The sequence below is a fragment of the Ranitomeya variabilis genome, chromosome 8 (assembly GCF_051348905.1).
Source record: "Ranitomeya variabilis isolate aRanVar5 chromosome 8, aRanVar5.hap1, whole genome shotgun sequence".
NCBI lineage: Eukaryota > Metazoa > Chordata > Amphibia > Anura > Dendrobatidae > Ranitomeya > Ranitomeya variabilis.
The window spans coordinates 27578752-27604629 of NC_135239.1; the positions used below are offsets into that span (position 1 = coordinate 27578752).

Sequence of the window (25878 nt, forward strand, 5' to 3'; positions counted from 1 at the left end):
CACTCTTGTCACTGTGGGGTTGATGGGAGCCATTAAACCGCACCATTTAAATTCTGCAGTCAATGATTGCCACTCTCCATAATCCAGGAAACGAGCAGAATTATGATGACCGCTCTGGATGTGATGAGTATAACTTAGTATATTACTTATAACAACTTAGTAAATAAACTTATTAGTGAAGTTACTCGGCCTAATACGACTTATAAACGTCTTGTACGATGAATCATATTTTTCAAAACATCAAGAACATTTTTTTTTTTTATGCAAAGACCCAAAATTGGGGAAAAATAAACTTTATTTCACCAAGTAATAAAACAAACAAAAAAACTTTTCAGTACAGTTTCACCAATATTCCGTATTGCTGAAGAGGCCGTAGGTGCGGCCACTTATATTCATCAATGGCGTAATATGATGGCGTCTCGTTGGTGGGGGGCAATACCCTGTGCCGTGGGGTGGTCTATCTGGGAAGGCAGTGCCCCTATTCCTCACCAGACACGTTACCCTGAGTGCAAATAATGGACTAACAATGAGAGTGACGGCTATGGAAATGACCGTGTATATTACATTTTGACCCCCCCACCCCACCCAAAAAAACAAAACAATCGGGAACATCAGACTCATTAACAATATTGGGGAAAAAGAGACCCCAAACCTGTAAATCTTATTTTCTTGTGCAATTTACAAAACAATTCTATTAACATTAAACACTATAAACACGAAATATTCCGGGCTTGATTGTCTTTCTATGAGACGGTGAAGCTCCGTGTATCGACTACGAATGTGACCACTTTAAGAAATCTCCCCCCTATACGATTTACAGCGGAAGCCCCCGTCTGCATACAATGGAGGATTCTGACTATTTTGCACCAATCTGAGCATAAAAACAAAAACCTGAAAAAAAATTATTGGCAGATCCTTTAAGAGTGGCGGGGGAAGATGTCGGGACGAGAAAAGTTCACATTGTCTCCTAGCGAAATGCTGGATCGTGACTATTGCCCAGGATGCAATTAAAGGCAAACAATAAAAAAATGCAACTAAGGCGCACGTCATGAGAGGGGGTCGAGGAGTCGCAGACTCGTGGAGGGGTCTTCAGTAGTAAAAGTGTTTATTTCACACATTTTCAGGTAAAGTCCCCCCCATAAATGCGCCAAGGCCGCCCCGCACTGACAGAAGGCACAGAGGGAACGTCGCCCCGTCCAGAGGAGGAGGGTCTGTGCAATATAAGGCTCTAGTAGCTGTACAGAGACAACGGGGTGTCCTCCATCATGTCGTCCTGCAGAGGGGAAGAAAAAAAAAAAAAGGTTTACAAACATGAGATACTAACAGGTTGGATCACTGATCACGTATAGGTGTTCACACAACAATCAGAATGGGAAAAAAAAATCTGTTAAGATCCGTCATCGGCAGCAGCGAGCCTACATGTTGACAGTTTCCAAGCAGCACCAGGTTTAGCTGGCTGTCACATCTGCAGGCCACAGAACTAAGGTGACAGGTTGGATTTTCAGGCCGGGACATTAATGGGGGTCTCACCATTGGTAGATCCTGCAGGCGTCTGAACTCCGTGCGGCTGTTCCTCTTCTTGTACCGATGGAAGCCGACTACAACCACCACCATGAGCACCATGATGGTGAAGACAGAGACGATCATGACGAAGAGCGGGTTGGAGCTGCTCCTGGAGGGATAACTTGTCAGATCTGCAACAAGAGGGAACAGATCAATGAATCCATCAAAGCCAACGGGATCCTGGCCACCGACTCCATCCTACACGAGCTCCGTAAACAGCAGGATTGCTTGGTGAATACACTGCGCTCAATTCTGTAGCTTCGGAGCTGAAATCTTTCTCTGCTTACTCTGGCAAGTTTCAGGACAAGGTTCCCCCTCCCAATACAGGAACCGTCAGGGGCGTTGGATCCTGCACTGATACATTGTAACAAACCCCGGAACTCACCTTTCTCATCCCCGACTTCCAGCACAGACGGCCCCTTCTGCACCTCCGCCCTGGTTGTGTGCGGTGCAGAGGCGGTCGGGGCGGGTTCGGGGGAGGTCACTGTGGTGGTGATTGTGGACATCCAGGTGGAGTAGGAGGACATGGAGGCCGTGGTGTACGGGGTGGCTTCATCGCTGGGCGCCATCTTGGTTGCTGCGGTGGTCCTGAGAGTGGCGAGGAGAGAGGACGTCTCTGTCGCGGGGTCTATGGTGGATAAGAGGAGGGGACATGTACCAAGCATTGCAAGGCAGGCTGATAACTGCGAGAGGAAGGGATAGCACAAAGCTTCAGCAATACTGACTGTTTCCACCTTACAGGAGAGTTTCCCCTGAGCCAACTTACTGGTGGTCTCTATCTGGTGCTAAATTTATGGTGTTCTCCTTTGGACCCCCCAAACGTGAGATCTAACTCACCGTCTGTCACATTATGTGATGAGGATACTGGAGGGGGCTGGGTGGCCTCCATACTGGTTGTCTCGCTTCTTTTAGTCACGGGGGTCACGCTGCTGGGGTCCGATGTCACCGGAGAGGAGATGGCCTCGCCTGGTGCGGTGGTGACGCTGCCACCTGCATCGTCCGACTCTGGCCCACCCACCGTGAACGAGGGCGGAGGGGACGGACGCCCAGTCTCTGTGATTATCCCATTATCTGGAAGCTCGGAGGAAGCATCAGGGGGTCCGGGGGGGACACTGGTGCCTGTACCCAAGTCAGCAGAACTCAGAAGAAACGGGCCGGTGGTGGCCACAGAGCTGTCAGTGGGAAGGAGGCTCGCCTCCTCCTGAGCTTCACCTAGAAGAAAAACGACAGATGAGACTGCGCAGGGGGATATAAACCTATTGTTTTCTGTTATCAGCCATTTCAGGATGGAGATATTAACTACAAAAGACAATGCAAGAAAATAACGACAGTTTTAGAATTTAGACGGTCCTTTTTTTTTCTCTAAGACTGTAAATTCCCCTAAAACAACCCAATTGGAAAAAAGGGTCCGCTTAGTGGAAACCCCCTAACAATAAAATCAAATCTGGAGCAATCTCAGGTACGTCCACTAGAGGGCGATATATTACAGCTGTAACAAAGGGATTCACAAATCTATGAATAAGAATGGTAACAATTCTAGATCTCTCCATGTTTGAGCTCTGAGAGGCGATTCACAAAACCACTGACCCCCAGAAGCGAGAAATCCCTGAACTAAATGTCAGAATCCAGTGAAAATTAATATTACAGAAATAAGGCAATGATGCGAACCACAGCGCCACACATACAGCGGTCACATAGTAATGTTCCTCTCCCTTTCCAACACAAGGGTTCTGCTTCATTAGTGCGTTTGGATCAGGTTTTTATCTAGTTTTTGGCGTTTATAGCCTGTTTTTGATTTGCACTTTTTTTTTTTTTACGGTGTTCACCGGTTTGTTAAATTTATTTATTTTTATTTTAATTGTATTTATGTCACTCACCAATGTGGGGGCAGTTTTTAATTTTATGATGTTTGTGGCCAATTCATCAATTATGACTTTTTGAAAAAATTGCAACTGTTTGTGAGTAAATTAACTATTGCAGGAGCAGTATAATAGTAATTATATTCTTGTACATAGGGGCAGTATTATAGTAGTTATATTCTTGTACATAGGAGCAGTATTATAGTAGTTATATTCTTGTACATAGGAGCAGTATTATAGTAGTTATATTCTTGTGCATAGGGGCAGTATTATAGTAGTTATATTCTTGTACATAGGAGCAGTATTATAGTAGTTATATTCCTGTGCATAGGGGCAGTATTATAGTAGTTATATTCTTGTACATAGGGGCAGTATTATAGTAGTTATATTCTTGTACATAGTAGGCAGTATTATAGTAGTTATATTCTTGTACATAGGGGCAGTATTATAGTAGTTATATTCTTGTACATAGGGGCAGTATTATAGTAGTTATATTCTTGTACATAGTAGGCAGTATTATAGCAGTTATATTCTTGTACATAGGAGCAGTATTATAGTAGTTATATTCTTGTACATAGGGGGCAGTATTATAGTAGTTATATTCTTGTACATAGAGGGCAGTATTATAGTAGTTATATTCTTGTACATAGCGGCAGTATTATAGTAGTTATATTCTTGTACATAGGAGCAGTATTATAGTAGTTATATTCTTGTACATAGAGGGCAGTATTATAGTAGTTATATTCTTGTACATAGGAGCAGTATTATAGTAGATATATTCTTGTACATAGGGGCAGTATTATAGTAGTTATATTCTTGTACATAGGAGCAGTATTATAGTAGATATATTCTTGTACATAGGAGCAGTATTATAGTAGTTATATTCTTGTACATAGGGGCAGTATTATAGTAGTTATATTCTTGTACATAGGGGCAGTATTATAGTAGTTATATTCTTGTACATAGTAGGCAGTATTATAGTAGTTATATTCTTGTACATAGGGGCAGTATTATAGTAGTTATATTCTTGTACATAGTAGGCAGTATTATAGCAGTTATATTCTTGTACATAGGAGCAGTATTATAGTAGTTATATTCTTGTACATAGGGGGCAGTATTATAGTAGTTATATTCTTGTACATAGAGGGCAGTATTATAGTAGTTATATTCTTGTACATAGCGGCAGTATTATAGTAGTTATATTCTTGTACATAGGAGCAGTATTATAGTAGTTATATTCTTGTACATAGGAGCAGTATTATAGTAGTAATATTCTTGTACATAGGGGCAGTATTATAGTAGTTATATTCTTGTACATAGGAGCAGTATTATGGTAGTTATATTCTTGTACATAGGGGGCAGTATTATAGTAGTTATATTCTTGTACATAGGAGCAGTATTATAGTAGTTATATTCTTGTACATAGGAGCAGTATTATAGTAGTTATATTCTTGTACATAGGAGCAGTATTATAGTAGTTATATTCTTGTACATATGAGCAGTATTATAGTAGTTATATTCTTATACATAGGAGCAGTATTATAGTAGTTATATTCTTGTACATAGGGGCAGTATTATAGTAGTTATATTCTTGTACATAGGGGCAGTATTATAGTAGTTATATTCTTGTACATAGGAGCAGTATTATAGTAGATATATTCTTGTACATAGGAGCAGTATTATAGTAGATATATTCTTGTACATAGGAGCAGTATTATAGTAGTTATATTCTTGTACATAGGGGCAGTATTATAGTAGTTATATTCTTGTACATAGGGGCAGTATTATAGTAGTTATATTCTTGTACATAGTAGGCAGTATTATAGTAGTTATATTCTTGTACATAGGAGCAGTATTATAGTAGTTATATTCTTGTACATATGAGCAGTATTATAGTAGTTATATTCTTGTACATAGTAGGCAGTATTATAGCAGTTATATTCTTGTACATAGGAGCAGTATTATAGTAGTTATATTCTTGTACATAGCGGCAGTATTATAGTAGTTATATTCTTGTACATAGGAGCAGTATTATAGTAGTAATATTCTTGTACATAGGGGCAGTATTATAGTAGTTATATTCTTGTACATAGGAGCAGTATTATGGTAGTTATATTCTTGTACATAGGGGGCAGTATTATAGTAGTTATATTCTTGTACATAGGAGCAGTATTATAGTAGTTATATTCTTGTACATAGGGGCAGTATTATAGTAGTTATATTCTTGTACATAGGGGCAGTATTATAGTAGTTATATTCTTGTACATAGTAGGCAGTATTATAGTAGTTATATTCTTGTACATAGGAGCAGTATTATAGTAGTTATATTCTTGTACATATGAGCAGTATTATAGTAGTTATATTCTTGTACATAGTAGGCAGTATTATAGCAGTTATATTCTTGTACATAGGAGCAGTATTATAGTAGTTATATTCTTGTACATAGCGGCAGTATTATAGTAGTTATATTCTTGTACATAGGAGCAGTATTATAGTAGTAATATTCTTGTACATAGGGGCAGTATTATAGTAGTTATATTCTTGTACATAGGAGCAGTATTATGGTAGTTATATTCTTGTACATAGGGGGCAGTATTATAGTAGTTATATTCTTGTACATAGGAGCAGTATTATAGTAGTTATATTCTTGTACATAGGAGCAGTATTATAGTAGTTATATTCTTGTACATATGAGCAGTATTATAGTAGTTATATTCTTATACATAGGAGCAGTATTATAGTAGTTATATTCTTGTACATAGGGGCAGTATTATAGTAGTTATATTCTTGTACATAGGGGCAGTATTATAGTAGTTATATTCTTGTACATAGGAGCAGTATTATAGTAGATATATTCTTGTACATAGGAGCAGTATTATAGTAGATATATTCTTGTACATAGGAGCAGTATTATAGTAGTTATATTCTTGTACATAGGGGCAGTATTATAGTAGTTATATTCTTGTACATAGGGGCAGTATTATAGTAGTTATATTCTTGTACATAGTAGGCAGTATTATAGTAGTTATATTCTTGTACATAGGAGCAGTATTATAGTAGTTATATTCTTGTACATATGAGCAGTATTATAGTAGTTATATTCTTGTACATAGTAGGCAGTATTATAGCAGTTATATTCTTGTACATAGGAGCAGTATTATAGTAGTTATATTCTTGTACATAGCGGCAGTATTATAGTAGTTATATTCTTGTACATAGGAGCAGTATTATAGTAGTAATATTCTTGTACATAGGGGCAGTATTATAGTAGTTATATTCTTGTACATAGGAGCAGTATTATGGTAGTTATATTCTTGTACATAGGGGGCAGTATTATAGTAGTTATATTCTTGTACATAGGAGCAGTATTATAGTAGTTATATTCTTGTACATAGGGGCAGTATTATAGTAGTTATATTCTTGTACATAGGGGGCAGTATTATAGTAGTTATATTCTTGTACATAGGAGCAGTATTATAGTAGTTATATTCTTGTACATAGGGGCAGTATTATAGTAGTTATATTCTTGTACATAGGAGCAGTTTTATAGTAGTTATATTCTTGTACATAGGGGCAGTATTATAGTAGTTATATTCTTGTACATAGGGGGCAGTATTATAGTAGTAATATTCTTGTACATAGGGGCAGTATTATAGTAGTTATATTGTACATAGGAGCAGAATTATAGTAGTTATATTCTTGTACATAGGGGGCAGTTTTATAGTAGTTATATTCTTGTACATAGGGGCAGTATTATAGTAGTTATATTCTTGTACATAGGGGGCAGTATTATAGTAGTAATATTCTTGTACATAGGGGCAGTATTATAGTAGTTATATTGTACATAGGAGCAGAATTATAGTAGTTATATTCTTGTACATAGGAGCAGTATTATAGTAGTTATATTCTTGTACATAGGGGCAGTATTATAGTAGTTATATTCTTGTACATAGGGGCAGTATTATAGTAGTTATATTGTACATAGGAGCAGAATTATAGTAGTTATATTCTTGTACATAGGAGCAGTATTATAGTAGTTATATTCTTGTACATAGGGGCAGTATTATAGTAGTTATATTCTTGTACATAGGGGCAGTATTATAGTAGTTATATTCTTGTACATAGGAGCAGTATTATAGTAGTTATATTCTTGTACATAGGGGCAGTATTATAGTAGTTATATTCTTGTACATAGGAGCAGTATTATAGTAGTTATATTCTTGTACATAGGAGCAGTATTATAGTAGTTATATTCTTGTACATGGGAGCAGTATTATAGTAGTTATATTCATGTACATAGGAGCAGTATTATAGTAGTTATATTCTTGTATATAGGGGCAGATTTATAGTAGTTATATTCTTGTACATAGGAGCAGTATTATAGTAGTTATATTCTTGTACATAGGGGGCAGTATTATAGTAGTTATATTCTTGTACATAGGGGCAGTATTATAGTAGTTATATTCTTGTACATAGGAGCAGTATTATAGTAGCTATATTCTTGTACATAGGGGCAGTATTATAGTAGTTATATTCTTGTACATAGGAGAAGTATTATAGTAGTTATATTCTTGTACATAGGAGCAGTATTATAGTAGTTATATTCTAGTACATAGGGGCAGTATTATAGTAGTTATATTCTTGTACATAAGGGCAGTATTATAGTAGTTATATTCTAGTACATAGGGGCAGTATTATAGTAGTTATATTCTTGTACATAAGGGCAGTATTATAGTAGTTATATTCTTGTACATAGGGGCAGTATTATCTATCTTCTATATGTATATATATAATTGTCTAAGGGTTTTTCTGTCTGTCTGTCTGTCCTGGAAATCCCGCGTCTGATTGGTCGAGGCCGCCTGGGCCTCGACCAATCAGCGACGGGCACAGTATCGACGTAGATGTCATAATGGTTGCCATGGCGACGATGATGTCATAAAGGTTGCCTCGACCAATCAGCGACGGGCACAGTATCGGCGTAGATGTCATAATGGTTGCCATGGCGACGATGATGTCATAAAGGTTGCCTCGACCAATCAGCGACGGGCACAGTCTGCCGCGAATTCTGGAATCATCATTGTCCATATACTACGGGGACATGCACATTCTAGAATACCCGATGCATTAGAATCGGGCCACAATCTAGTAGTAGTTATATTCTTGTACATAGGGGCAGTATTATAGTAGTTATATTCTTGTACATAGGAGCAGTATTATAGTAGTTATATTCTTTTACATAGGGGCAGTATTATAGTAGTTATATTCTTGTACATAGGGGCAGTATTATAGTAGTTATATTCTTGTACATAGGGGCAGTATTATAGTAGTTATATTCTTGTACATAGGGGCAGTATTATAGTAGTTATATTCTTGTACATAGGGGCAGTATTATAGTAGTTATATTCTTGTACATAGGAGCAGTATTATAGTAGTTATATTCTTGTACATAGGGGCAGTATTATAGTAGTTATATTCTTGTGCATAGGGGCAGTATTATAGTAGTTATATTCTTGTACATAGGGGCAGTATTATAGTAGTTATATTCTTGTGCATAGGGGCAGTATTATAGTAGTTATATTCTTGTACATAGGGGGGCAGTATTATAGTAGTTATATTCTTGTACATAGGGGCAGTATTATAGTAGTTATATTCTTGTACATAGGAGCAGTATTATAGTAGTTATATTCTTGTACATAGGGGCAGTATTATAGTAGTTATATTCTTGTACATAGGGGCAGTATTATAGTAGTTATATTCTTGTACATAGGGGCAGTATTATAGTAGTTATATTCTTGTACATAAGGGCAGTATTATAGTAGTTATATTCTTGTACATAGGGGGGCAGTATTATAGTAGTTATATTCTTGTACATAGGAGCAGTATTATAGTAGTTATATTCTTGTACATAGGGGCAGTATTATAGTAGTTATATTCTTGTACATAGGGGGGCAGTATTATAGTAGTTATATTCTTGTATATAGGAGCAGTATTATAGTAGTTCTATTCTAGTACATAGATGGCAGTATTATGGTAGTAATATACTTGTGCACTATATGTGAAGGGGTGATAACCAGAGATCCTACCACGGTAACAATAGACGAGTCCTTGGATTATAGGGTCTGATATTTTCACCATTATTGATCTAGAATCTTATCGTTTGTTAAACCCCTCAGTAAACACAGCTAGAACACATTATACATCTGGCCCTTTGCCGGCCCCCATGGACTGGACTTGCGATACAGTAATGGCGAGTTGTAGGGGGTATTCCCCAGGCATTCACCATATTGTACCCACAGTCAGCCCCTTTCTTCCTCATGAAAAGCGGATTGTGAGCGGAGGTCGCTGCAGGAAAGCTCCATGATGCTCGGCTCCAGGGTCACTCATTGGGAACGTGTTAATAATAGACACACTGCTCCATTCATGAGCGAGGCCGGGGTAAACACACAGGAATATCCTGCCCCGACCACAAGACACTGCACCCTTTCAGCTCTGCCCTGTGCCAGGGAGGAGTACATGTCCGCTACGAACCCTACTATACCGTCCCATGCAGAAGACAGGTGGTCCCACAAAATATTCAGCTGTCAATCAAACCCAACAGAAGGATATCCGAACCTATAATCTAGGATCGCAGTATAAGGAACGAGCAGCGACTCCTGCAGCACAGAGTATTTAAGGAAATGGGTATGATCATCCTGTGGGAGGTCACAGACTGCAAGTTTCTCCCTTCTCGTACACAGAAAACAGACTGAGAATTACAGAGTGGAATGTGCAGGTTCTTTTCAAGCAGCACAGAGTGTTTCAGGAGAGGAGTGCGATCCTCTGGTAGCTACATAATGAAAGGATCAGGGTTCCTCTACACTAAAGAATGGGAGTGAACTGACCGTATGGGAGGCCGACAACTGAGCGTTACATATGGAGTGTACTGATCGTACGGGAGGCCGACAACTGAGCGTTACATATGGAGTGTACTGATCGTACGGGAGGCCGACAACTGAGCGTTACATATGGAGTGTACTGATCGTACGGGAGGCCGACAACTGAGCGTTACATATGGAGTGTACTGATCGTATAGGGGCCGACAACTGAGCGTTACATATGGAGTGTACTGATCGTACGGGGGGCCGACAACTGAGCGTTACATATGGAGTGTACTGATCGTAAGGGAGGCCGACAACTGAGCGTTACATATGGAGTGTACTGATCGTATAGGGGCCGACAACTGAGCGTTACATATGGAGTGTACTGATCGTATGGGAGGCCGACAACTGAGCGTTACATATGGAGTGTACTGATCGTATGGGAGTCCGACAACTGAGCGTTACATATGGAGTGTACTGATCGTATGGGAGGCCGACAACTGAGCGTTACATATGGAGTGTACTGATCGTACGGGAGGCCGACAACTGAGCGTTACATATGGAGTGTACTGATCGTACAGGAGGCCGACAACTGAGCGTTACATATGGAGTGTACTGATCGTATGGGGGCCGACAACTGAGCGTTACATATGGAGTGTACTGATCGTATGGGGGCCGACAACTGAGCGTTACATATGGAGTGTACTGATCGTACGGGAGGCCGACAACTGAGCGTTACATATGGAGTGTACTGATCGTATAGGGGCCGACAACTGAGCGTTACATATGGAGTGTACTGATCGTATGGGAGGCCGACAACTGAGCGTTACATATGGAGTGTACTGATCGTATAGGGGCCGACAACTGAGCGTTACATATGGAGTGTACTGATCGTACGGGAGGCCGACAACTGAGCGTTACATATGGAGTGTACTGATCATATAGGGGCCGACAACTGAGCGTTACATATGGAGTGTACTGATCGTATGGGAGGCCGACAACTGAGCGTTACATGTGGAGTGTACTGATCGTATAGGGGCCGACAACTGAGCGTTACATATGGAGTGTACTGATCGTATGGGAGGCCGACAACTGAGCGTTACATATGGAGTGTACTGATCGTACGGGAGGCCGACAACTGAGCGTTACATATGGAGTGTACTGATCGTATGGGAGGCCGCCAACTGAGCGTTACATATGGAGTGTACTGATCGTATGGGAGGCCGACAACTGAGCGTTACATGTGGAGTGTACTGATCGTATGGGAGGCCGACAACTGAGCGTTACATATGGAGTGTACTGATCGTACGGGAGGCCGACAACTGAGCGTTACATATGGAGTGTACTGATCGTATGGGAGGCCGACAACTGAGCGTTACATGTGGAGTGTACTGATCGTATGGGAGGCCGACAACTGAGCGTTACATGTGGAGTGTACTGATCGTACGGGAGGCCGACAACTGAGCGTTACATATGGAGTGTACTGATCGTACGGGAGGCCGACAACTGAGCGTTACATGTGGAGTGTACTGATCGTATGGGAGGCTGACAACTGAGCGTTACATATGGAGTGTACTGATCGTACGGGAGGCCGACAACTGAGCGTTACATATGGAGTGTACTGATCGTATGGGAGGCTGACAACTGAGCGTTACATATGGAGTGTACTGATCGTATGGGAGGCCGACAACTGAGCGTTACATATGGAGTGTACTGATCGTATGGGGGCCGACAACTGAGCGTTACATATGGAGTGTACTGATCGTACGGGAGGCCGCCAACTGAGCGTTACATATGGAGTGTACTGATCGTACGGGAGGCCGCCAACTGAGCATTACATATGGAGTGTACTGATCGTACGGGAGGCCGACAACTGAGCGTTACATATGGAGTGTACTGATCATATAGGGGCCGACAACTGAGCGTTACATATGGAGTGTACTGATCGTATGGGAGGCCGACAACTGAGCGTTACATGTGGAGTGTACTGATCGTATAGGGGCCGACAACTGAGCGTTACATATGGAGTGTACTGATCGTATGGGAGGCCGACAACTGAGCGTTACATATGGAGTGTACTGATCGTATAGGGGCCGACAACTGAGCGTTACATATGGAGTGTACTGATCGTACGGGAGGCCGACAACTGAGCGTTACATATGGAGTGTACTGATCGTATGGGAGGCCGACAACTGAGCGTTACATGTGGAGTGTACTGATCGTACGGGAGGCCGACAACTGAGCGTTACATATGGAGTGTACTGATCGTACGGGAGGCCGACAACTGAGCGTTACATGTGGAGTGTACTGATCGTATGGGAGGCTGACAACTGAGCGTTACATATGGAGTGTACTGATCGTATGGGAGGCTGACAACTGAGCGTTACATATGGAGTGTACTGATCGTATGGGGGCCGACAACTGAGCGTTACATATGGAGTGTACTGATCGTACGGGAGGCCGCCAACTGAGCGTTACATATGGAGTGTACTGATCGTATGGGAGGCCGCCAACTGAGCGTTACATGTGGAGTGTACTGATCGTATGGGAGGCTGACAACTGAGCGTTACATATGGAGTGTACTGATCGTATGGGAGGCCGACAACTGAGCGTTACATATGGAGTGTACTGATCGTACGGGAGGCCGACAACTGAGCGTTACATATGGAGTGTACTGATCGTATGGGAGGCCGACAACTGAGCGTTACATGTGGAGTGTACTGATCATATGGGAGGCCGACAACTGAGCGTTACATATGGAGTGTACTGATCGTATAGGGGCCGACAACTGAGCGTTACATATGGAGTGTACTGATCGTACAGGAGGCCGACAACTGAGCGTTACATATGGAGTGTACTGATCGTATAGGGGCCGACAACTGAGCGTTACATATGGAGTGTACTGATCGTATAGGGGCCGACAACTGAGCGTTACATGTGGAGTGTACTGATCGTACGGGAGGCCGACAACTGAGCGTTACATATGGAGTGTACTGATCGTATAGGGGCCGACAACTGAGCGTTACATATGGAGTGTACTGATCGTATGGGAGGCCGACAACTGAGCGTTACATATGGAGTGTACTGATCGTATGGGAGGCCGACAACTGAGCGTTACATATGGAGTGTACTGATCGTATGGGAGGCCGACAACTGAGCGTTACATATGGAGTGTACTGATCGTACGGGAGGCCGACAACTGAGCGTTACATATGGAGTGTACTGATCATATGGGAGGCCGACAACTGAGCGTTACATATGGAGTGTACTGATCGTATAGGGGCCGCCAACTGAGCGTTACATATGGAGTGTACTGATCATATGGGAGGCCGACAACTGAGCGTTACATATGGAGTGTACTGATCGTATGGGGGCCGACAACTGAGCGTTACATATGGAGTGTACTGATCGTACGGGAGGCCGACAACTGAGCGTTACATATGGAGTGTACTGATCGTATAGGGGCCGACAACTGAGCGTTACATATGGAGTGTACTGATCGTACGGGAGGCTGACAACTGAGCGTTACATGTGGAGTGTACTGATCGTATGGGGGCCGACAACTGAGCGTTACATGTGGAGTGTACTGATCGTATGGGAGGCTGACAACTGAGCGTTACATATGGAGTGTACTGATCGTATGGGAGGCCGCCAACTGAGCGTTACATATGGAGTGTACTGATCGTATGGGAGGCTGACAACTGAGCGTTACATATGGAGTGTACTGATCGTATGGGAGGCCGACAACTGAGCGTTACATATGGAGTGTACTGATCGTACGGGAGGCTGCCAACTGAGCGTTACATGTGGAGTGTACTGATCGTACGGGAGGCTGCCAACTGAGCGTTACATATGGAGTGTACTGATCGTATGGGGGCCGACAACTGAGCGTTACATGTGGAGTGTACTGATCGTATGGGAGGCCGACAACTGAGCGTTACATATGGAGTGTACTGATCGTATGGGAGGCCGACAACTGAGCGTTACATATGGAGTGTACTGATCGTACGGGGGGCCGACAACTGAGCGTTACATATGGAGTGTACTGATCGTACAGGAGGCCGACAACTGAGCGTTACATATGGAGTGTACTGATCGTACGGGAGGCCGACAACTGAGCGTTACATATGGAGTGTACTGATCGTACAGGAGGCCGACAACTGAGCGTTACATATGGAGTGTACTGATCGTATAGGGGCCGACAACTGAGCGTTACATATGGAGTGTACTGATCGTATAGGGGCCGACAACTGAGCGTTACATGTGGAGTGTACTGATCGTACGGGAGGCCGACAACTGAGCGTTACATATGGAGTGTACTGATCATATGGGAGGCCGACAACTGAGCGTTACATATGGAGTGTACTGATCGTACGGGAGGCCGACAACTGAGCGTTACATATGGAGTGTACTGATCGTACGGGAGGCCGACAACTGAGCGTTACATATGGAGTGTACTGATCGTACGGGAGGCCGACAACTGAGCGTTACATATGGAGTGTACTGATCGTACGGGAGGCCGACAACTGAGCGTTACATATGGAGTGTACTGATCATATGGGAGGCCGACAACTGAGCGTTACATATGGAGTGTACTGATCGTACGGGAGGCCGACAACTGAGCGTTACATATGGAGTGTACTGATCGTACGGGAGGCCGACAACTGAGCGTTACATATGGAGTGTACTGATCGTACGGGAGGCCGACAACTGAGCGTTACATATGGAGTGTACTGATCATATGGGAGGCCGACAACTGAGCGTTACATATGGAGTGTACTGATCGTACGGGAGGCCGACAACTGAGCGTTACATATGGAGTGTACTGATCGTACGGGAGGCCGACAACTGAGCATTACATATGGAGTGTACTGATCGTATAGGGGCCGACAACTGAGCGTTACATATGGAGTGTACTGATCGTATAGGGGCCGACAACTGAGCGTTACATATGGAGTGTACTGATCGTACGGGAGGCCGACAACTGAGCGTTACATATGGAGTGTACTGATCATATGGGAGGCCGACAACTGAGCGTTACATATGGAGTGTACTGATCGTACGGGAGGCCGCCAACTGAGCGTTACATGTGGAGTGTACTGATCATATGGGAGGCCGACAACTGAGCGTTACATATGGAGTGTACTGATCATATGGGAGGCCGACAACTGAGCGTTACATATGGAGTGTACTGATCGTATAGGGGCCGACAACTGAGCGTTACATATGGAGTGTACTGATCGTATGGGAGGCCGACAACTGAGCGTTACATATGGAGTGTACTGATCGTACGGGAGGCCGACAACTGAGCGTTACATATGGAGTGTACTGATCGTACGGGAGGCCGACAACTGAGCGTTACATATGGAGTGTACTGATCGTATGGGAGGCCGACAACTGAGCGTTACATATGGAGTGTACTGATCGTAAGGGAGGCCGACAACTGAGCGTTACATGTGGAGTGTACTGATCGTAAGGGAGGCCGACAACTGAGCGTTACATGTGGAGTGTACTGATCGTACGGGAGGCCGACAACTGAGCGTTATATATGGAGTGTACTGATCGTACGGGAGGCCGACAACTGAGCGTTACATATGGAGTGTACTGATCGTAAGGGAGGCCGACAACTGAGCGTTACATATGGAGTGTACTGATCGTATAGGGGCCGACAACTGAGCGTTACATATGGAGTGTACTGATCGTATGGGAGGCCGACAACTGAGCGTTACATATGGAGTGTACTGATCGTATAGGGGCCGACAACTGAGCGTTACATATGGAGTGTACTGATCATATGGGAGGCCGACAACTGAGCGTTACATATGGAGTGTACTGATCGTATAGGGGCCGACAACTGAGCGTTACATATGGAGTGTACTGATCATATAGGAGGCCGACAACTGAGCGTTATATGTAAGAAGGAGCAGCAGCACAGAGTCTTTAAGGAGAGTAGTTGAAGTACGTGATGTGGGTGCCGCGGGGATCTTGTGTACCCCATAAATGTGTCACTGGCTATAATAATCTCAGGTGTTGAGTGTTTCTGCGGAGGACGGACGTGGGATAATCGCTCGGATCCGCGAGTTTCACACTCATCTTTCTATCATTTGCACCTCGTGTGATGGAGGCTCCGGTGGGCGCTGAGTCACAGACGGAAGCAAATTCCCAGGACGGGGCCGCGGACAAAGCTCCAGACCCTATTAGGAAGAGCTCGGGGCTCCGGCACTGACGCACGCGGAAAGGATCTTATAAATATTTGCTCAAGGCTCCGACAGATGAGGATCGCAGCCGAAATCTGCCCCTCTCCCCCCAGGATCCAGACAAAACACAGCAGTCCTGAGACGGTCGCCCCATAATCCAGGGATATCGGGGGGCCGGCAGCTGACAACGCTCTGACACCCAATCATTATACGACTAATGTTTACAGGTTGTCAGATAATTACATCACTTTTATTTTTATAGGCATGAGAGGTTTACAAACAAGAAACGGAAGCAGATTCACTTTCCAGGACCCCCGCGGATCTGGCACAGGCTGATCCGGTGGTCTCTGCACCAGCTGCGGAAGTGATGTCTGCTCTGTTGCAAGACCGCTGCAGTCGGTGGTTGACTGCAGCGGTAAGGTGACTACAAGAGCATGACATTGGATGTTTCTCTGATGATGGGCTTGTCTACTCAGCTGACCGCTGCAGCCAACCACAGACTGCAGCGGTCCTGGTGACTTCAAAATGATCCAGACATCACTTCCGGAACAGGAGCAGACCTCTGGAGTAGCCTCTTCTGATCTAGGGGGTGACAATTTGGCGTTTCCCTGATGATTGGTCTTTCTAGTCACATGACCGCTGCAGCCAACCACAGACTGCAGCGGTCCTGATGACTTCCAGCTGGAACAGACCACTTCCGGCTGTAGTACAGATCTCCAGAATGGCCTGTTCTGGGTCCCCTGTGGTTCTGGAAAGGGAGAATGCCTCAATTTATTGTTTTAAAACTATACAAAGACTAAAAGAAAAATAATCAGCACCCCAAAAACCCTTTAATGACAGAGGTTGTGGCTGTGACAACCTCGCACCCAGACATAATATGGCGGCTGGTTGTCAGCACCAAGATGAGTAGCTGTTACTCTAGTACAAAGTGTGGTCTTGATGTCTGACCACGATGTAGTCGGTGTGGCGGCGGTGGGAGGGGGCGCTGGTGCAGAGAACACTCAGGTGCGCACAGTGCACACGCGCCTGGAGATCCAGCGAGAAGAAGGAAGGGACTGGCCCTTTAAATGAGTTTATTTTGCAAGAAATGTTGGAGAATCAGTCCGACGCATTTCGGTGACCTGGATTTTACTTGGATCCTTAGAGCCATGACCCAGTTCTGGAGGGCGGGAGGCACATGGTGGACTGCGCAGGCAGCTGTGAGAAATCTCAGCTCCTCGCACTATGGAGGCGGTGCGGCATCTTCTCCAGGCTGGAAGCTGATGTCATTGGCGCGGGTGCAGTGCGCCAACGCAACGCCGCCGTCCTCAGAGACCCACGTCAGGGGAAGGCTGCAGACGCCGTCGCTTCCAATGTCCGTCTCACATCAGCCAATAAATAATAGATCAGCCACAAAACGCAGCAACGGGAGCAGAGTACAGCTCAGCAGGCAGTACCACACAGGATGGGATTAGATACACAGCTCAGCAGGCAGTACCACACAGAATAGGATTAGATACACAGCTCAGCAGACAGTATCACACATGGTAGGATTAGATACACAGCTCAGCAGGCAGTACCACACAGAATAGGATTAGATACACGGCTCAGCAGGCAGTACCACACAGGATAGGATTAGATACACGGCTCAGCAGACAGTATCACACAGGATAGGATTAGATACACGGCTCAGCAGACAGTATCACACAGGATAGGATTAGATACACAGCTCAGCAGACAGTATCACATAGGATTAGATACACAGCTCAGCATTCAGTATCACACAGGATAGGATTAGATACACAGCTCAGCAGACAGTATCACATAGGATTAGATACACAGCTCAGCAGGCAGTACCACACAGGATGGGATTAGATACACAGCTCAGCAGGCAGTACCACACAGGATAGGATTAGATACACAGCTCAGCAGGCAGTACCACACAGGATAGGATTAGATACACGGCTCAGCAGACAGTATCACACAGGATAGGATTAGATACACAGCTCAGCAGACAGTATCACACAGGATAGGATTAGATACACAGCTCAGCAGACAGTATCACATAGGATTAGATACACAGCTCAGCATTCAGTATCACACAGGATAGGATTAGATACATAGCTCAGCAGGCAGTATCACACAGGATAGGATTAGATACACGGCTCAGCAGACAGTATCACACAGGATAGGATTAGATACACAGCTCAGCAGACAGTATCACAGGATAGGATTAGATACACAGCTCAGCAGACAGTATCACAGGATAGGATTAGATACACAGCTCAGCAGACAGTATCACATAGGATTAGATACACAGCTCAGCATTCAGTATCACACAGGATAGGATTAGATACACAGCTCAGCAGACAGTATCACACAGGATAGGATTAGATACACTGGCTCAATGGTGGCTCAGCTCTGAACTATAGATGAAAGCTGACCACCACCTTGCAGCCCCCCTGGTCAGTCATTCAGTTGCACCTGGGTGTCACATTTCTTTTCATCCTTCCACCCTAAATAGACTAAACACAAGCCCCTCAGGGGTCTCAGGAAGAGGAATGGCTTCCCTTTGTGCATTAGACACTTCTTGCAGCTTTAGCAGGGAGGTGTGAACAGAGCTCCATCACACCAGGCTGCCCAGGATCGGGCAGGAGAGCGGTCGCCATGATGGGAGCCCTGGGGTGGAAGCTTCTCTGTGGGAAGAGGCAGATTCCAGGCCCAGCGGCTGGGGAGTCACCATGATCCCAGCAGGTTGGGACTTGGAGGAAACCGAGGATGTGAGACGCCAGGATCTGCTCCATGCGTGGATATTAAAGGGGGATTTACAAAAAATTATTACGTATCCACAGAATAGATAGTTGTGGGTCTGAGAGATAAGATGCCAGAAATGGGCACTATTGTCCCTGCCTGAATGGGGCAGCGCCCGCTCCACCGTCGCTCCATCCATGGTCTATGGGGTCCGTGGAGAAAGCCGCGCTGAAATTTACATCTATGAGATAATCAATGGAAATAATTTTATACCCAAAAATGACAAAAGGTGCGTCATGTATGAGATAAGGTCACAGAGACCACCCAGCTTTCCCAGAGAAGGATAAATGGCAGCAGGGGGCGACTCCAGGTCTCATTTGACAGATTTATTTCGGGGAGATGCAGGTGAGGTGGCCTGTGGCTCCTTCATTATTAGATAAAAGACTCCTCACCCTGGTTTTATTGTCTGGATTCCTACAGATGTGACTCCGGGAACTTCAAAGCAGGATGATAGGACAACGTCACACCCATCGCAGCCGCCCAGGGGAACTATACAGCATGGGATGGTTGGGGCCCCAGGTGCTGCACCCTATGGAGTATATATAGGAAGAGTGCACAGTAATCAGGAAACTATCTCTAGTGCACAACTCCCTCAATAATAATCCACAAACTGTTTGTAAACAAAGAGATAAAAAAGTCAATAAAAATACAAAAAGTAAAGAAATTGGAGATTTCCTCCCAAAAATAGAAAAAGTGCCAGAGTGCGCCTCTGTTTAGACATTTTTTTTTATACTACCTCAGACGCCAATTGACAATGTCGCTAAAACTGAGCCCCTAAAGAAATGGAGCAGAGCTGCAGTATAAAGCATGAGAAAGGGACAGGGCAGCAACCGGAGCCTCTGATCAGGCAGGAATAGGATTCAGGGCAACCTCGAACTCCAACTCATGACGGAACTAATCTGTTGGGAGTCTGGAAGCTCAACATAAAAGGTCCCGTCATGGAGCAGAGCTTCAGTGTAAAGCACCGGAGTGGAGCAGGTGAAAGGGGAGATCTCCGGTGAACGCCATTTTCCCACAGTATTTTAACAGTATTTTTAAGCCAAAACCAGAAGTGGAACCTATAGAAATAAAAGTATAATAAATGATTTGCTCCATTACTCCTGGGAGTCTTACGGTGTCCTAATGAAGCAAAGCTGCAGTGTAAAGCAATGAAAAAAAAACAAAAAAAAGAAACAGGGCAGCAATCGGAAACTCTGATGAAACAGATGCCCCTGCTTAATTGTAAAGCACCGTGGAATATAAATTAAAAATATTATTATTATAACAGTGGTGGATTTCACACTATTTATGTATTTGGCCTTTTATAATTTTTTTTTTTTTAATTGTTGATGTAAAAACGTCTGTTTTATTCCGGATTAAAAAAAACAAACAAAAAAAAAACGATTTTTAATATGTTCGTCTGTACTCTGCCTACCAAGGACACCAACAGACACTGCAGCCGGGGTGAAGTCACTGGTGCCGGCCGTGTCCTGCGCCATCACGAAGATTAGCATCGCTTTTGTGGATACATTGTCACGGCCGGGCTCAGGATGTGAGGCTGCAGGTTCGCACACGTCAGATGCTTCCTGGAAATTGCCGGCGGTCCCTGCGCTCGCTAATCTCTGCCGTATTAACCCTCTCATTACCGACAGGTCACAACGACGACGCTGCATCCACAGCGCAAGTGCCCAGGAGACCGCTCACGTCTGCGGTCTCGTTACACCAGATGTCTCTCCTGTCCCTTATGGATGTCTCATCTGTTGCATCACCGGTCGGGCTCTGCTATAAACCTTAGACAAAAAGGGCCGACGACGAGAAAGCAAACATGCGACGAGCTCGCTATATAATGACGCCGGCTGTCACACGACTTCTCTGCCTTTTATATCCGAACTCGTGATGCCCCTGTAAATGCTGATATAAAAGGAGACAGAGAACGAAGGGTTAACGGAGCACGCACAAACCCAAATATTCCAGCCTTCTGACTGTGGATCAGCCCTTTAAGCCGAACATTACTGAATAAGCCAAAAATCTAAATAACCCCCCCCCCCCCCCAGAAAGTAGACATTCCAAAGTTTAGTCTTTTGTTAAGTTCTTAAAGGGCTAGTCCTTTTCTGAACCTGGGAAAGTTGGGTGACCACAAATCATCCCGGCCATCACGGCTAGTAGTGCAGAACCGAGGCCACGTGGGAGCGGTAGAGGCCGACATATTGGTCCTCAGTCAGAAACGCATAGGGGTAACCTGTGGGGTAAAGGGTTTGCTAAAATAAACTAAATAATATCAGGAAGGGTAAAGGTTAATGGGACACGAAACCGGACCGGCCAATAAAGCGCCCCCCATAAAGCGGATCTGTCAGACTTTACAATACCGACCGATTATACAGACCTGATGAGACTAGTGTACTTATTGCAAGAATCCATGTCAGAAAGTCTGTATAATCCTTCTGGAAAGGTTCCCTGCAGGGCTGCCTCATTTTATTTTGAGGATGGTACTTTTAAAATCCATGTCAGACAGACTGTAAGTACACCAACGTCATCAGGTCTAAGATATCTATTTAACATTTTATAATACTACAGAATGTTGTGGAATCAGGTAACAAATCCTGGTCCAGTCTATTCCTGCAGCTGACACTGCGGGGATGGGGTCCACTGCATGCGGCATGGCTGCCATGGGAAGTTTGTGGGTCCTTCCCTGCGGAAAACCCCTCTGCTCTCCGGCCCAGCACTGAAGAGGTTAATCAGATAGAGTGACGTCACTTGGTGTCATATTTTATTCATCCTGGTGATAATGGGAATCCAATGTGACAGATGGTCGGGGCAGGCATGGAAGCACCAGCCATTGTGGTACTAGAAGTCTCAGCATGGCCGTCTACTCATATCCCTTTATATCAGTATAATGCTCCAAGGACCATCTGACCACACAGCAGCCGTCTGCAACCGGGGCCCAATGTCAGGAGACTCAACAGGATTCTCACCACATGCATCCAGAATGGCCATGCTGAGAGTTGTAGTTCATGGCACCTGCAGGGATCACTGTCAGGTATCAGTGCCCCCCCCAGAACAGGGCTGTCATCATACAGTACATCCCCCCCCCAGTACAGGGCTGTCATCAAACAGTGCACCCCCCCAGTACAGGGCTGTCATCATACAGTGCACCCCCCCCCCAGTACAGGGCTGTCATCAAACAGTGCACCCCCCCAGTACAGGGCTGTCATCAAACAGTGCACCCCCCCAGTACAGGGCTGTCATCATACAGTGCACCCCCCCCCCCCCCAGTACAGGGCTGTCATCAAACAGTGCACCCCCCCAGTACAGGGCTGTCATCATACAGTGCATCCCCCCCAGTACAGGGCTATCATCATACAGTGCACCCCCCAGTACAGGGCTGTCATCATACAGTGCACCCCCCCCCCCAGTACAGGGCTGTCATCATACAGTGCACCCCCCCCCCCAGTACAGGGCTGTCATCATACAGCGCACCCCCCAGTACAGGGCTGTCATCATACAGTGCAACCCCCCCCCCCCAGTACAGGGCTGTCATCAAACAGTGCACCCCCCCAGTACAGGGCTGTCATCATACAGTGCATCCCCCCCAGTACAGGGCTATCATCATACAGTGCACCCCCCAGTACAGGGCTGTCATCATACAGTGCACCCCCCCCCCCAGTACAGGGCTGTCATCATACAGTGCACCCCCCCCCCAGTACAGGGCTGTCATCATACAGCGCACCCCCCAGTACAGGGCTGTCATCATACAGCGCACCCCCCAGTACAGGGCTGTCATCATACAGTGCATCCCCCCCAGTACAGGGCTGTCATCATACAGTGCATCCCCCAGTACAGGGCTGTCATCATACAGTGCATCCCCCCCAGTACAGGGCTGTCATCATACAGTGCATCCCCCAGTACAGGGCTGTCATCATACAGCGCATCCCCCAGTACAGGGCTGTCATCATACAGCGCACCCCCCAGTACAGGGCTGTCATCATACAGTGCACCCCCCCAGTACAGGGCTGTCATCATACAGTGCATCCCCCCCAGTACAGGGCTGTCATCATACAGTGCATCCCCCAGTACAGGGCTGTCATCATACAGCGCACCCCCTAGTACAGGGCTGTCATCATACAGTGCATCCCCCCCAGTACAGGGCTGTCATCATACAGTGCATCCCCCCCAGTACAGGGCTGTCATCATACAGTGCACCCCCCAGTACAGGGCTGTCATCATACAGTGCACCCCCCAGTACAGGGCTGTCATCATACAGTGCATCCCCCCCAGTACAGGGCTGTCATCATACAGTGCATCCCCCCCAGTACAGGGCTGTCATCATACAGTGCACCCCCCCCCCAGTACAGGGCTGTCATCATACAGTGCACCCCCCCCCCCAGTACAGGGCTGTCATCATACAGTGCACCCCCCAGTACAGGGCTGTCATCATACAGCACACCCCTCACACACATTTATGATTGACCCCTTGCATGCCGCTTCCCTGCAGAGCTGCCACACGCTCCTCAGTATAGGGGGTCGCGCCCTCATGTCCCGGCTGTGTGCAGAGTCTCGCCCTTCGCCCCCCGTCCTCTGCTCCCACCTTCCCCACAGGGGGCACTCACCCGGCGGCAGCGCCCCTGAGAGCAGGCACAGGAGCCCCAGTAGCAGGCGGCTCGCCCACCGTCCTCCCATCCCAGCCGAATCCCGGAGTGGCGCTGCCACGTGTGACTGAGGCTGGGGTCCTCCCTCCGCGGTGTGAGGTGGACAGGCGCCTCCTGTGACGTCACGGGATCTCCTCGGCTATGACGTCACGCAGCTTAGCTCGCAGTCCTGTAGATGGGGGAACCTTCAGCAACACCCCGGACCCGCTGCAGCCTCCTCCTAACGTGATGAACTGTGTGACGTCACGCTGAAGCAGGATCCCCCTTGTATGTGACGTCACGCTGATGCAGGACCCGGGTATGACGTCACGGCCGCGCTCTGCTCAGACGCTATTGTTACTTCGTATCAGCGGCAACAAAAGACTGCGCGCCGGGGCCACGCCCACTGGGCACTGATAGGGCAAGTAGCGTCGTCTGCCACGCCCACCGCTTCCCCGGGTCCTGTGATTGGTGGATTTATTGTAGGGATTTTATAGGAGACTCGGAAGTGTCCGGAGTGCGGGATTATTCTAGGAAAAGTCCGGGCCCCGGGATCACGGCCCAAAGTGACCGGGAGCCGAGACCGTGAGGAGAGGGTTCTGGATGAGGCTATGTGCACACGTTGCGGATTTTTGCGCACTGTTTTTGCAAAATCCGCAGGTTAACCGCACTGTGGATTACCCGCGGATTTCCTGCGTTTTTTTGTGCAGATTCCACCTGCGGTTTTACATCTGCGGATTCCTATTATGGAGCAGGTGTAAACTGCTGTGGAATCTGCACAAAGAATTGACATGCTGCGGAATAAACAACGCCATGTTTCCGCGCGTTTTTTTCAGCCCGTGTGCACAGCAGATTTTGTTTTCCATAGCTTTACATGGTACTGTACAACGCATGGGAAACTGCTGCAGATCCGCAGCGGCCAATCCGCAAGGTGTGCACATAGCCTGACGCCCCCTGCTGGGGGGTAACTATAGTAGGTGCAGGGGCTGGGCCCTAGAGTAGGGGACGGGACCCCAAACAGCTCTGTGACCCATATGAAAAGACCATTACTTATATAGATCTCTGGGGACCACTGCTTATACCGCTGCTCCCTATAAGGCTCATGTCTGAGGTCGTGCATCGTGCTGCTCGCTATAAGGCCGGAGTCACACTAGCGTATACTACAGACGAGCGCTATGCGATACAAAAATAGCACTCGGACCAATGTTAATCTATGGGGCGGCTCCCATCATCCGTTTTTTTCTCGTGCGTATTATACATGCAAGATAAATCGCAACATGCTGCGATTTGCACCGCATTACGCCCGAGAATCGCCAATGCAAGTCTATGGGTGCAAAAAAAGCTGATTACACACGGACCATCAGTGTGACTTGTGAGAAATACGCAGCGGTGTTCTATGGAAAAGCCGCAATTCAGTGCGGTGTACAGTAAAATCACACTGACAGGTTAGAATAGAATAGAGAAAATAAATGTCTACACATAGTATAGGGGTGTATATATATATATATACACACTGCTCAAAAAAATAAAGGGAACACTTAAACAACAGAATATAACTCCAAGTAAATCAGACTTCTCTGAATAGACAACAGATGGAAATTATTGGCAATTATCAAGACACCCTCAATAAAGGAGTGGTTCTGCAGGTGGGGACCACAGATCATAGCTCAGTACCAATGCTTTCTGGCTGATGTTTTGGTCACTTTTGAATGTTGGTTGTGCTTTCACACTCGTGGTAGCATGAGACGGACTCTACAACCCACACAAGTGGCTCAGGTAGTGCAGCTCATCCAGGATGGCACATCAATGCGAGCTGTGGCAAGAAGGTTTTCTGTGTCTGTCAGCAGTGTCCAGAGGCTGGAGGCGCTACCAGGAGACAGGCCAGTACACCAGGAGATGTGGAGGGGGCAGTAGGAGGACAACAATCCTGCAGCAGGACCGCTACCTCAGCCTTTGTGCAAGGAGGAACAGGAGGAGCACTGCCAGAGCCCTGCAAAATGACCTCCAG

At 45.7% G+C, this 25878-nt stretch overlaps 1 protein-coding gene across 1 annotated transcript; it reads right to left on the reverse strand.

Annotated features, from left to right (window-relative positions):
• Window positions 1-1088: 1088 nt before the first annotated feature.
• Window positions 1089-24336, reverse strand: LOC143787915 (uncharacterized). Its single transcript, XM_077277090.1, has 5 exons — window positions 23853-24336; window positions 2401-2775; window positions 1949-2191; window positions 1531-1694; window positions 1089-1273 (listed from the first exon to the last, which is right to left on the reverse strand). The coding sequence occupies exons 1-5, from the start codon at window positions 23920-23922 to the stop codon at window positions 1229-1231; spliced, it is 897 nt and encodes a 298-aa protein (XP_077133205.1). The 5' UTR covers window positions 23923-24336; the 3' UTR covers window positions 1089-1228.
• Window positions 24337-25878: the final 1542 nt, after the last annotated feature.

What these genes read in the sequence shown, in the direction of transcription:
- LOC143787915 (XM_077277090.1), bottom strand. Translation starts at nt 23,922, where the DNA reads ATGGGAGGACGGTGGGCGAGCCGCCTGCTACTGGGGCTCCTGTGCCTG. An exon ending in CTCAGGGGCGCTGCCGCCGG is followed by an intron (nt 2,776 to 23,852) that starts GTGAGTGCCCCC and finishes TTTTTCTTCTAG; the next exon opens with GTGAAGCTCAGGAGGAGGCG. An exon ending in ATCACATAATGTGACAGACG is followed by an intron (nt 2,192 to 2,400) that starts GTGAGTTAGATC and finishes TATCCACCATAG; the next exon opens with ACCCCGCGACAGAGACGTCC.